Below are 14,241 nucleotides of genomic sequence, written 5' to 3'. Positions count from 1 at the left end.
GTCATGAATGCTCCATCAAAACAAAATAACACTTTTTTTTTTTTCTATTAACACTGAAATATTCGTACATTGGGCTTCTTTTTCAGTCATTCAAAAATCAAATTAATACAAAGTTAAAACGGTTCAATGTCATGATAAAGCAGAATATAGTATTGTAGCTGATTTGAGCTTTGTGGTATGGCATGTTATCCTGCTAGAACCAGTCATCAAAATATGTATATGCTATAGTTATAAAGGTCATATACCATTGATACAGGGCGATGTAGATTCATAGATTGAGACTTAACGTATTAGCAATATATTTAAAATCTTCTCCAAATTTTAGTGACTTCTTGCGATTTGTAGCCTCAGTTTCCTGTTCTTGCTGTCACCCGGTGTGCTCTTTAGCTGCTGTAGCGCATTTGCTTCAGGGTTCTACGTATTTTTCACTCAGCGATGCTCGTTTGCTTACCATGTTTGAGTTACTGTTGCCTTCCTGTCAAGGTATTTTTACCCAGAGAACTTTACTCAGACCTACCCACCTGGGACCAACAACCAAAGTTACATAAATCACCTTTTGTTCCCCGTCTTGATGCTTAGTTTGAACAGCATGTGTCTTTTTTGTGTGTCTCTCCTTTTTGTAGGCTTTTTTTTTTTTAAAGCCTTTTATTTGGATTTCACCACAATCAGCATTTCATTAGCTATTGGTGAATGACAAGTGAAACAGCCAAATATTTGGGTGACATCAAAAGAATGAGCCATTAAGCTTACATTAGAGCAGTAGGAATAACTAGTCACATGAAGCACATAAAACTTAGATGAAGCCTCTTTTGTCTTTGTTGGCTATATGGTAGTTATGCATGGGCTATTGTGCTTGAAAAACACCATCTGATTTCCTTCAGTGTCGCTTGAACCTATAGGTGTGAGGTCATCTCATGTAAATGAATAAAGTAAAGTGCACTTGAGGCAATATATTCCAAAATTCCCATTAGTTTAATGTTATTTGGTTGTTTTAATTAATTTATTTATTTTTACCAGAAGGGGTTAAAATGCTGGACTTTCAGCACAATTTGTGGTAGCTCTTTTAAAGGGCTTTTCGGCCACAGACTGCATTGAGATTGAGGCATCACATACTGTGCTCCTTTCTGTTCCTGCGTTTAGTGACAAAATCAGCACACTCCCAAAAGATTTATGCATCCTGTCACCCTGCTTTGCCAAGGTCCTCAAATAAAACAAACAGGCCAGCATTTTCTAACTCGCTTTGAATATGCATAACTGAATATGATGAGACTCGATAGGCTTCTGAATGGATGCAGAAGTCCCATTCAGTTTACCTTGTCACATTGTTGTGACCTTTCGCAAAAGATTTGTTTGTTAGTAAGACGCTGAATGCTAACACTTCAGTTTTTTTTCCCTTTTTCTTTTTTCAGGCCAGCGTGTGATTGCTTTGTGTGTATTTGCATAAATGTGACAATAGGCCTGTGACTTTCTTTGCATACTTTCCATAACTTAGTTGTTACAATGAATGAGCAAAGAATAACACTTAGCTTGACCCGCTGTCCTTTCTGCTCTCATAGGACTCGGTGTGAATGAATGGAAATAATATTTCATTATGTTGTTATTTCTCATCTATTCTTCTTTTTTATTTGGCTTATTTCTACGTGTTTAATTACCTTGGTGATATGATTTCATGTCATCTGTTGTGTCACTGTAGAGTCAGTATAAAAATGCTGACATAAAGTTGCACACTAATGATGTTACACGTCAATAAACATCTTATTGATACTATAAAAATACATAAATGGCAACATAAGTATTATCAGCACATGATTTTTCAATTTTATCATTTTATTTCTTCAGTGGAAGTCACGAGCACATGACTTCCACATCTTGCAACACCATTTTTTATATTCCATTTCATGCGTGATTATGATATGAGGTTTCCGTCCTAATTGAACATTCGTCTAGACGCAGCTGAAAGATAAAGGCGCAGCAGATAGATGAAACACCACAATACAGAAGCTTCAGTTAGTGTTGCTCAACTGTAAAGCGGCTCTGCCTTAGACTCTGAAGTACGAAAAACTGCAATTGCATAAAGGGGAAAGCTAAAAACCGAAGATTTAAATAATAAATTGGGTCTTTGAGGAAGGGAGTTTTGTGTGCGCGCTGTGATAAACTCGATGCGAAGACATTTAGATACATATGAAGAGATATTTTCACGTGACGGCAATCGAGTAAGATGTCAAAATAAAAACGCTGTAACTATATCAACCTAATATTACTCAGATGCTGAAAAGCTCTAATCAACCTTTTCCGAACCGTGAAATTAAGTCAACTTTATGCTGAAGAACCACCTCAGCTCAGGAAACCTCTTTAAAGACGGTCGATATGATTGCTGTTTTGTAGACAAGCGGAGCCGATGGCTCTGGCTGAGGTTCCGCAATTGTCTGAACTTCACAAGTAAGCCACATCCTGAAAGTTTATGTCGAAGTCTGAGACAAGACTTTAAGCAGTTGTTGTTCCTGTGTGTTAATAAAAAGTAGCTCGGGCCTATGAGAGGCACAGCAAGTGACCTTTACGAGAAAAGAGAGGTTGAAAAGCCTGGATTATGGAATGGAAATTAAAGGATTAGTAAGTGAGCTGCATCTTGTTTTTTTTATTTTTGAAATATTTAGTTCTGATTTATTTAACTGTGTACGCACAAATTATTTGATTAATTAAAATTAGTTGTGTTTCTTTGGGGTTTTTTTCCCCCTTTCTTGAAGAACACTCTTCAAGAAAGCAATTTCCTACTACTTTCATATACTATGTATAATTATGCATGCTATTGCTGGTATATTTAAGATAGGCGACCACAGACTTGCAATAAATTGCCGCAGTGTGCTGCAGATTCACTGTGGTCACTCATGCAGGCAGCAGGCACACTCATTGCTCACTTTAAAGGTACAGTGTTGCATGGTTTAGAGTCTTTATCTAAAGTGCATTACTTCTCTGGAAGTTAATTACAGCTCCTCCTTCAAGCATCTGTTCTGCAATCGATCCCATTAAACTGCGTGAAAAAGCTCTCTAAGTGGTTGAGAATAAGGTAGCTCGAATTATGATTTGTCATTGTCCAGAAAGGAAACACACATGTTTCATTCTTGTTTTTTTTCCAGAAAAGAATTGTGTAAAAACCTTCTTATCACAAAGACTTGAGCTTATCAGGCTGCCCATGTGGGTGTTGGTCTGGAAATGTCAACTTTCTTTTCTTTCCCGTGCTCTCAATCTATTTGATTTTCCCTGTTTCCTATTTGTCTCTCCACCCTGTCACATCACACATAGAAATGCGATTGTAGGTGTCATTTTCAGAGGCAACAAAGTCAGGCTCATTTGATTATTTCACCAGCAGGCCGACGTTGAACAACCAGACTTGTCAATTGTCTTCATTTCTACGTCACGCATTTTGAAAAGCCACTGTGACGATAACAAGTGGAAACAGCCTCTGGATTCTGTTAAAGTGGGCTCTGCTGTTCTAACGGCACTCTGGATGATATAAGGGAGGGAACCCTGATGACGCACACATACACGTGTGCGCATGGACGAACGCACACAGCCCTGCTAAATGAGAAAAGCACTGAGGCTTGAAGATGCCCTCCTTCATTCTCTCTCTTACTCCTTCATCATTTACCTGGTACATTCCAGTACATCATCCCCTTCCTCTCTTCCTCATCCCTGTCTTCCATCACTACTTCGCTGCACTCTTCAGCAAAGTGTAATTCATCATCATGTCTTGTAGTTCAGATAAAGGCCGACTAATGATTTGTTAAGCTTTTGTCCTTGACTCATCTCCCTTTAATCAAACTTGCGTTATGAAGTTTCTCAGTCTAACTTCTTTTCTATGAAGTTAGTTGTTTTCAAGGCTGTTTTTGCTTCTTTTCTTCTTCTTTTTTTTTTTTTTTTAAAGCGACTATGTCTAGAAGTCCTTTCTGTGACTATGAATCCTTTTTTTCTCTCTCTTCTTGAACAAGGTCATCCAAAGTCTTACAGAAAGGATGTTTGGCATTGATGAGCCTGATTGAAAGGGTTCAGGTAAACTTAGCTTTCCATGAGTGTTAACAACGATGTCTGGCTCATATGTTATGCATAAACTACTCTTGGTGTTCCTTTTCATGGCAAGTTAGTCAGTTAACAAGATTCTTTAATGGAAAATCGACTTCATTACGCAAGATGGACTTTGTGCTGAGACACAGCCTTGCACACAATCATCATGTACAATAAAAAAATGATCTATTAGCAAGGCTTATCCACACAGGCCCACGCAGACACAAGTAAACACGCTAAAGCGCACCATCATTCACGTCTTATCAAGTCCCAGTCATGCAGTTGTTTATGCAGCAGGTTAATTGAGCCTCTCCAGAAGGTTTTAATGCAAATTAAAATGCCCCCCTATTCTTTGTAGTAGCTAACAGACGCTGTTATGATTGCATGTGCAGACCCAAGGGGGAGGTGTGGTTTGTGTGTGTGTGTACGTGTGTGTTTGTGTCAACCGGGTATCCTCTTATCTGAGTTTGTCATCAGCAGTAACAGATGCAGATTGCAGTTTCAGTTTAGGTGCGTTAGAGATCTGATGAGCATATAAACAGACACACACACAAACAGAGACACTAGGAGATGTGGTTTGCAGCCTGCCTCTGTTCTAAAAGGGGGCTCTAAATCTTTGGATTTTGTCATACACATGGGAATCTCTGTTACCCTCTCCCTCTTCTTGATTTGCAACTATATAGCTGATCTCATTGCTCGGTTTTCATAGGATGGTGTTACACAAAAAGTGTTCAAGGTCCAGTTTTGCCAAGAAAAAGAAGCGGTGAAAAACACCTAAATGTTTTTGGAAGTTCAGCATATGTTACCTGAAAATTAATATTAAATTTATATTAGAGGCCTCTGTCTGCCTAATGCCACAAAAAAGTTGTTTATGTACATGCACTGCAGCCTTGAACTTTTGTAGGCATTACCCGATAGAGGTCCAGGTGAGAAACCAAATGTGCATTGCAGTCACAGTACGCATTAAACAGTATTTAACCTGTGTGATTCCAGCAAGTCCACGTGATGTCTGATTGTGCCCATGTGGAAATAATCCATTCGACCAGTGAATTCCTATCGAATGATTAGGCATTCTGTGCCTAAGTGCACTACTAACTTTGCAATCAATTTGAGAAGTGATTAACTAAAGTAAATGTAGTGATTCATCAAAATTACTTGTTATTCTTTATGGAATTTATACTTATATTTTGGCAACATTATGCATGTGTTTCACTGGCACATTGTGTTACCTAATGCAAGTTTTTTTTGTTTTGTTTGTTTTTTTTTTTATGATAAAGGATCAATTGATCATTTAAAAAAATGCAAGCCTGTTCTAAACTGTAAGGATGTGACAATTAGGCATCTAGATCTGATCTATTGTACAATAGAACAATAGTTTGATAAGGGCTGTATTTCCCCAAAAGAGAAAAATCACATTTGATGTTCAGAGATGAAGAAGAAGCAATGAGATATTTTCAAAGTAAGCACTGCTCAGAAAGAGATACTTGATTAAAATGGAAATCTAAGGCTAACTTTTAACGCCTTAAGTCCAATTTAGAGTTTAAAGTGTTTTTTAGATGTGCATCTAATCGATATAGGATGTCTTGCTGAAGTTGTGGTTTTTCCATATTGTAAAACCTCTTGAAAACAGGTTTGTTATAGCTTATTAAAAATTGCATGAAAATACGGGCAGTCTTAGTGCAGTTTAGTTCATGCTACACTGGTTAGTTTTCATTATTGTCGAGAAGTAATGCGACATGTTGGAATGATGTAGAGCAGACTGTGGTGTTCATGGTCAGCCTCATGAAATCACATCTATTTCTTTAAACAAGGGATCCATCCATCTTTTCTGGTCCTTTTATCCAATTCAGGGCGCGGGGTGGGGTGGAGCTAGAGCCTATCCCAGTTATCTTAGGACAAGAGGTGGGGTACATCCTGGACAGGTCACAAATATGATGCAGTTAACAGGGGATTTCAGAAAAAACTTCTTTTTCTATGGAGAGTATAAGCGTCTGTATATCTATAAGCATATTCTGCTAAAATCATAAATAATTTCTGAATTAATCATTCATCAATAACTGTTATTTAAAACTTTTCAAATTATTTTTAGTGACATATTAGATGTGCTTTCTTTCAAAAACAATGTCGTTTCTAACTTTTTGGTAGTTTAGGTCAAAGCTGAATCAGAATTTCAATTTCCTTATCATTCAACTTCTTTCTCCCTTTTCAACAATCTTGCCTGACCTGAAGGGTTATCATGTGTTGTAGCTGTTTCCCTCCCTGTTGATCTATACGAATGACAAAACAGATTTAAAAAAAAAAAAAAAAGTCTTAACTTGAAGCAGATGCCCCTCAGATGCTTGAGCCATCCATCTATTCACTTCATCCCCTCTGTCATCCATTCATGTCTGCTATTGGCCTAGTCGTCATGGTTACTGTGCCCTCGGCGTCACTAAGCCCCGATTGTGACTTGTGCTGCCAGGAGGAGCATGATAATGCATATAAACACAAGAGCAGACTCACACAAACGTATACTTTCGTAAATCGTAATGGGTGTGCTCATTGGGATTTTCATTCATATACCAGTTGGGTTTAAAGACACACACACACAGAGAAAGGGACAGTCTGTTTCTCTCTTTCTGTCACATTCAGACATGGTCATGGTAATGATTGCACAGGGATGCTCTGACAGAAAGTCAGCTCCATTAATCATCCAGTCTGTGTGTGCACTCTGATAAGTCTGTGTGTTCTGAAAGGACTCTGATATTAGAGTCTCAAGCTACATAACCTTTAAAGGCCATCATCATGTATTACCTCCAAAATAAACATAGTATCATCCATTTCATGCTGCATGGGTGATAAGTAGAAGACATTTCTGGCATCAGATTCCAAACTGAAGTAGAGTGTGAACAGGAGTGCTCCATTTGTGAAGATGGAGGCTGGCAAGTGTTACCTGGAAGCATCATCTAAAAAGATGTTTCCTATGTGAATGGCCTTGCCTCTGAAACTACCTCTTTTCTTGCAAAGAGGATGCTGGGAGACGGAGACTGCAAAAACGCAGTTGCCATAGTTTCATACTTCTGCCTCTGAGGGTCGATTAAGGAAAACGTTCCGACCATTTCCACTCATCCTTTATAGTTCTCATCAATATGGATGCTGATTGTGTCGTCTCCATGCTCTGCCCTTTTGCACCTCTCTCTCTGTCAAGTTAACAAAAACTATCCTTTTTTTCTGTCGGTTTATCTTTTCAAGTTAAAGTCTTGTATTGGTGTCCCTCTGTTCCTGCATTTAAATACCTACAATACAAAAAAAAGGTTTGATTTCTGTCTGTATGTGAATTTTGGGGGTTTATTTGGCATTTGGTTGAGCGGATTTCTAAAGGGGAAAAACCTGGGAGTAAGCAGGAAGTGCAGATTGAGTAGCACTTGAAGTTTCTTCTTTAGATGTTGTGGAAATGTTTGTGTGATGACACACAAATTATAGATGAGTGACAAAATGCTCAGGAGATGTTGAGGTTTGGTGTTTCTGGCTTGTACTCTTTATTTTTTTATATATATATTTGCAACCAGGTCTAGAGCGCTACACATTTCCACCGCAGCCATGCAGCTTAGGTTTAACATCGATGACCTCATTGTGTATATTCACTCTTCTCTCATTTATCCTTCTATCCCGCCCCTTTGTTCTCTCTAAATCATTTCTGCCATTTCTTTTCTTTTTTTTCTTAATGTATTTATTGACCAAAGCTCCCACTGTGGATATTACACAAGGCCGTTTTAACCTGATGTCAACTGGCCCATTGAACTGCCAATCATCTTACGGCTATACATGCTGCTGCTATAAATATTACAGATGCCATGACAGGATTTCCTGCAGTATCTGTGCTAATCCTATACTCCTGCTGGGACATTTCCTCTGGCCTCTACCTTCCACTTGTTCATGTGATTAGTTGTTTTAAAAGTCTATAGAATGCTTCTCCTTTTTTTACACATTTGCTGTTCTGTTGTTACAAAAACTGCATCCATACAGGAAGCAACGTGGCAACCAGAAACCACAAAAAGGGAAAGACATTCAGCAACTTCATTTGAGCTGAGTTGCTGATGAGCAATTGAAGAGACTACCAGTGAGACTGCAGGATACTATTGACTGACATATAACCTGGTAGTAAATACATTATAGGGTTACCTAGGCAACAGGAGGCTGGAATGTCCACAAGAGACTGATCGTCAGCTTCAAAGCAACGCGTGATAAGCAAATCGCCTTCAGTGTGGATGCAAATTTAATGATGCCATGTTGTGTAGTGTACTCTGAATTTGGTTCTTAATTACAAATCTCTCTCGAGAAAATAAACAAATAAATACATAGCTTAAATAAGTGCTTTAATTTGGCAAACATTCCCTTTGTAGTAGGCTTCCTGGGCTGTGCTGTGATATTCTTGTGTTTTCATCATGCACTGGATCTTGTCCACTTTATCAAAACTGCAACCCTTCAACTTCCTTTTGAGGAAGAGGGTGAAGTCACAGTGAGCCAGATCTTGCAGTGGTGACCAAAGAACTGTGTTTGCAATGGATGTTGTGCAGTCGAATTTTATGTGGACAGACTAACACTTGGGGACGATTCACAGTGCAAAATCCAGTGGACACCAGAGAAACAGATTCTTCTGGTAGCACTAATGACCTGATCTGCTGCCTTTAGGACTGAACACTATTGACTCTTTAACTAAGATCTGCTCTAGAGACATAACTCTCATCACTAATGATGATGCTGTGAAAGTTTGATTAGTTTGCAGAAGTTACTGTTCAGTCATGCAAAGTTTAAGACGCGTGCAAGTGGTCAGAATGGGCAGGACTTCACAGAGTTGCTGTTTTTTAAAATTATTATTATCGCTTTTAATGATTGGAGCTGCAGAATGTCATTGCACTGTGTACAAGTGTAAAAAGACAGTAACAATTTTCCAACTCCACAGTTAGGGTCATCGCTAATTAACCATCACAGCTGTGCATTGCAAATAAATATTTCCCCATAGTTGTTATTAAAGGTTTTTATCAACTTATCCTTACATACATGCTTTCAAAATTGGTTTAAAGATTTTTTTAAACTTCCTTAGAAAGCTTGGCTTAGCTAACACACAATTAGTGTCCCTGCAGTTAGTTATAGTTAGTAAAGCAGTGCCTTCACTTGTCCGTCCTAGCTGTCACTTAATCCTCCTGATGTGGCTCTGTCACATAATCCTTCTCCCATTTCTGTGTTTACAATGTGCGTCTCTAAAACATAATGTTAAAGCTTTAAATAGCAACATGATGACAACTGAATAGTTGTGTAACGTGCACTTCAGAGTATGAATTCAGTGTCATCTTCAGGGCACTTACTTACCTAAAAACCTGATGTATTTTGGGTGTGGGAACAGATGGCTCAGTCTGCTAAGGGATGGATATTAACCCCGGAAGTCCCCTTCATCAGCAAAACAAATGTCAAAGCATGATACATGTTGCGAAACACCCGATGGCTTTGTCATGCTTTCTTTTTTTCTTTTTCTTTTTTTTTTTTAAAAAAGGCACTGCTGTACTGAAGAGGTCCTATGCAGTACAGATTTACTTATTTATTATTTTTAAAGTGACAATTTTAATTAAGAATAAATGATCTTTCTAAGATTATTTCCCCTATCGATTTTCTCAGTGCTGGACTGTGGATGAAGGCTTGATCCTCCACCTTTCTGCTGGACAAAGGCAGAGATATTCATGTTAAGCGTTGAGGGCTTGAGGCTGTTTACCTTATGTTGTCATTAAGCCTTTAGGTTCAACCTAGGAGACTAAACCAATCTTTTCTCCAGTGGTATCCTATGATGTAGCGCCTGCCCCGGGCTCAGCTCGTATTAAAGCATCACGATGGGATGACTAAGGATTTCACTGGAACCAGGTGAATGTCCATCTTCCAACCTTCCTTCACCCTCTTCCCTTTTTTTTTGTACCAGCCTGTCAGTCTTGCCTGTTAGCAGGTGTTGGTGGAGGTCATAGAGAACAAATGGGACATGGGAGAGGACAAGATGAAGGAGAGCAGATGGAGAGGCTTAAAAATGTGAAAAGGTGTGCTGAAGGAACAGCCTGTCCATCAAAGGTGTTAAATTGACTTTGAAAGGAACTAGTTGAATGAATTCCCTGCCCTCCAAAATATAGCACCGTTCTTTGGTGCCCACCTTTAGATATTAAAGAGGAGAAGGAAGATGCTCCGGCTGATTTAAAAACAGAGAGCCACTTTCTAGCCCGAGTTCATGGTGTGATCGTCGGATACAAAACTTTTAGACCTCCTGCATTGAAATCCTGCATGAGTGCATATGCATAGTTACAGTGTAGAGCTCTAAATACCTCACTTTAAACAGTGTTTATACATTTGTTTTCTTTCTCAAAACATGCCAGGCTATTGAACATCTGTAATTTTCGTGCGAAACAGTTGATAAAAAGAAAACCACTTTTAAAAGTGGTTAATATTTCATTTATTAATGATATGTAATTCTCTTCAAGGCTATGGGCATGAAAACCAGTAATTAGTATAAAACAGTTGGGATTTGATGAAAAGGGAGCCATATTTCATAATTTTCGTATCATTTATCATTCTCAACACAGAAGTGCTGCTTAGCATTTAGGCAAGAGCCCTTTTATGGGAAAAATGTGGAAGCAAAAGAGTTTTATGTAATCATTTGTGAAACCTAATATATCTGTTTGCAAGTCATGGGAACTTGCTTATGAGGGTTAAAATTCGGGTCCAGATGATAGTCAGAACAGACAGTATGTGTCGAGCTTAAGGGGCTTAAGTGGTCGTGATTTTAGATTGTGGCTTGAATTCTGATCTTTTAAGTTTTCCTCCTTAAATAAGCAATAAACGATGAAGCGAGTGCAAAAAATGTCTTCTCATTAATGACCCGTAGAGGGTTGTACACTAATATTTGAACTGAATGGTTAGTTAATCACGTGCAAGTGATGGGAGTATTTGCCAATATTACTAAAACATGTGAGTTTTAAATGAAACTAGTTCTACGTTCACATACATATTACTCAGGTTTAAGTATCAGTGTTTGACAATTTTTAGACATTTTTATACATTAAAAGTTGATTTAACCTCAATCATAACTGATTATGCAGCTGCAGATTTTAATGAGGGTGCAACATTTCACTACAAGGACTTTTATTAGGCATTAACAAAAGAAGCAGTTCCTGCTTATAACCTTAAAGCATTTTTATTAGAAATGCCTAAAAATATGGTCCATGCTGCCTACAGTCTCTTTTTGTCTTCAGTTCTTATATAATCTCAGACTCTTTCGTCATTGTGAGGGTACCGCTGCAGTGTTGTGTTTTTTTTTTTTTTACCCCTCTGAGTGTGTTTGCTCTTGCAGGCAAAGTCTAGTGTGGGTATTTGTTTTTACAGATGAATGTTTAGACTGCTCCGTCTCCCTCTCTGGACCTTCCCGCTTTCACTCGTCATCCTCTGTCCGAGCAGTCGGAGCTGTCTTGCAGTTGAAAACGTACAGGTGCTTGCGCTTCATTTTCCAGGAAGGAGCAGAAGCTACAGTGCAAGACACAAACACTAGGAGAGCAACAGCCTAAATTAACTCCTTCTTCCAGGCTCATGTACCATTTGACCAATGACTTCTCTTTTCCTCTTGACTCTTCCTCTTGTCTTATTTTTTTGTAATGATTCTCTCCTCTGAACTTTGCCATCATTTCGAGCTTTGGTGCGTTGCTTTGACGCAAGACGTGACTGTTGTAGGGTTTAAACTCGTTTGACCTCTGCTGCTGTGAATGGACAGTGTTTGGACAGCACTCCAGCCTATCACCTCCCACATGCTCCCTTTCTGTCCCACTTTGTCTCCCTTACTGTAATTGGTGTCAGAGCCAACACTGGGATTTGGATGAGGCATGAGCTAACAATGTGAGCATGCCCTTACTTGGCTAAAGCTCCTATCTTATGACATCCTTCTTTGGAACACCCACCAGTGGACTGGCTGCAGACCTGCACTGGCCCCTTGTGTTAATCAAAGGGCATTACACCATATCTGTCTCTCACAGTTGACGCATCTGTTCTCTAGCAGTCTGAAAAGGTGATCAAATGTTGCATAAGCGGACTCAGAGAAGCATTTGTGTTAGCTCGTTTAAGCTTCGATTCGACCAAAGATTATCATGACTGTAGGATTCTCTTATTGTTAAACTTTTACTGTGCCCTTTTTCAGGCTTCGTTAGACTTTTAGTCAGATGATGTGTCAACGGAAATTGAAAACCTCGCATGATTGCTATCTTGGATCTCAAACTGAAGAAAAAGCATGAAGTCAGTTTCCCCACTTTTTGCCTAAAACGACACAAAAGATTCAAGTTCTTCTCATTGTCTCCGTCAACTTGTCCTTGAAGCTCTTGTATAGACTTCTGATTCATTTTCCCATTGAGAAAGAGCTATTTCCTGCTTGAGTTGAGCCTTTTCCTTCTACGCTGTCCACAGCTAATCGGTCCCCTGCTCATATGCATTTTTTTATAACTTTACTTCCCATTTTGCTTAGCATACAGGAAGGTTGTATCTGTTGCGGTATTGCATACAGAGTTGTTGGCTAACTGACACAAGCTGACATAGAAGCAAGTGTCTAAGTGTGACTGTCACAGAGGTTCACTGACACCCAGTGACAGCATCAGTGACATGGAAGTATCTGGACACAGACATGTGGAGGTTCTTATTCCGCACCAAAACCCGCATGGCAGAGGCAAGTAGATGCTTTTATTTCATGTGTGCGTGTTATGAACCTCCGCTTGTTATGAAGTAGGCAGCTGCGTGTGAGTGTGGTCGGGTGAAGAATGTGCTGGGGACTTGCCGAAAGCTTTGGGGAGTGCTTGGCGTGTGTGTGTGTGTGTGTGTGCATGTGTGCGAGTGTGTGTGTGTGTGTTGCGTGATATTTTGGGAGGGATGAAGGGGTTTCCTCTGTGAGGGTGGATGTGAGAGTTTTCATCTTCCCAGCTGTGAAATGACGGGAAACAAAGGAGGATGTGGATGGAGGATCTTCCACCTCCTCCAACCTCAAAAAAATGTTATTTTTAATGCTGCTTCACTGAAGATTCTGCCTTTTCACTCAACCAGTGTAGCAAATTTAAAAGTTAGATGCTCAGTTTTTCCATCTTTGCGTTTTGGCCAAGTCATGGTATTAATGCAATCAAACTGAAACTGATCTGCAAAACCACAAAAAATATGTGTGAGGCCATGAAGTGTGAATACTCTTTTTCTTTTTCAGTTTTTTAATCTCCCACACACCATGTGACTTCATTTCAAAAGACAGCTGTTCCTGAGTACTCTAGATTCCAGATAACACGAGAACCTTTATAAATAGTTAGTCATAACGCTGAATTTCAGCTTCTTCTCTGCAACAGCTGTCATGCTTGTAAACTCGGCTCTCCTGTGTAGTTGGTTATCTAGTTATCGAGCAGGAAGGATGTGAGATCAGTTCAAGAAAAGAGGAAGTGAGAAGTAGGAGGGAAGAGAAGTTTCCTGTCACTAATGTGGCCCTATTCTACCCTCGTGTGTGTGTGTGTGTGTGTGTGTGTGTGAGAGAGAGAATGAGGTGTACCTTCAGCAAGCCTGTATGAAGAGGTACAAATGTACCTGTTGCAAAACCCGTCATGTTTTACGTAACTCATGTTAACTGCTCCATTCAAACACTTCCTAGAACGAGTCTCATATCACCTGGATAGAGAGGGACTATGCCACTATTAGAGCCCAGGTAAGCTCTCACCACCTGTGTACTGTTGCTTTTAAATCAGTTCATTCTGCAGCTCCTCCCTCGCTAAACAAACATTACATCCTGCTTCATCCATGTCACATTGTATTTCCTTTTTCTGTTTTTTTCTCGTCTCCCCACCCTCTGGAAAATGTACTCTCCCATCACAAAATTGTTAAGCAAATAACCTTTTCTGAGCACAGGCTGCAGTGCAGGTTCGCTGCCAGCCAAGTAACGCTGCTCTTTGGTCAAGAGGAGTTGACTCATGCTCTATATGCAGGCGCGTAATGGCGTATTCTCTCAGGTTAAAGAAGTGTTTGCTGTATAAACGGCAATAAAGTGAGCAATGGAGGAAAGTAAGAGGATCTCAAGACCACTTTACGAGCAGCGAGAGCTGTGTTAGGAGACAGGATGAGCAGGAACAGGACTGTTAAGAGGGGGAAGAGAGCAACATGCCTGGC

General features: G+C 39.5%; 1 protein-coding gene across 3 annotated transcripts in view; it reads left to right on the top strand.

Annotated features, from left to right (window-relative positions):
* The window catches only part of rps6ka1 (ribosomal protein S6 kinase a, polypeptide 1), a 45,448-nt gene that overhangs the window by 18,297 nt on the left and 12,910 nt on the right, over positions 1-14,241 (top strand). The window contains exons 1-2 of one of the 3 annotated variants that reach the window (XM_040042540.1): positions 11,377-12,775; positions 13,730-13,783. The exons of 1 other annotated variant lie outside the window; for it this stretch is intronic. In XM_040042540.1, coding sequence (XP_039898474.1) covers positions 12,734-12,775; positions 13,730-13,783 — 96 coding nt within the window. In that variant the 5' untranslated portion in view covers positions 11,377-12,733. Of the gene's footprint in view, positions 1-1,662; positions 2,611-11,376; positions 12,776-13,729; positions 13,784-14,241 lie in introns of those variants that run through there. One more of the 3 variants, XM_040042541.1, reaches the window with a different exon arrangement.

The sequence above is a fragment of the Simochromis diagramma genome, unplaced genomic scaffold, assembly GCF_900408965.1.
Source record: "Simochromis diagramma unplaced genomic scaffold, fSimDia1.1 OVJJ01000304.1, whole genome shotgun sequence".
NCBI classification, from domain to species: Eukaryota; Metazoa; Chordata; class Actinopteri; order Cichliformes; family Cichlidae; genus Simochromis; species Simochromis diagramma.
The sequence above is the reverse complement of the archived record's forward strand: the minus strand, read 5'-3'. Positions and strand labels throughout refer to the sequence as shown.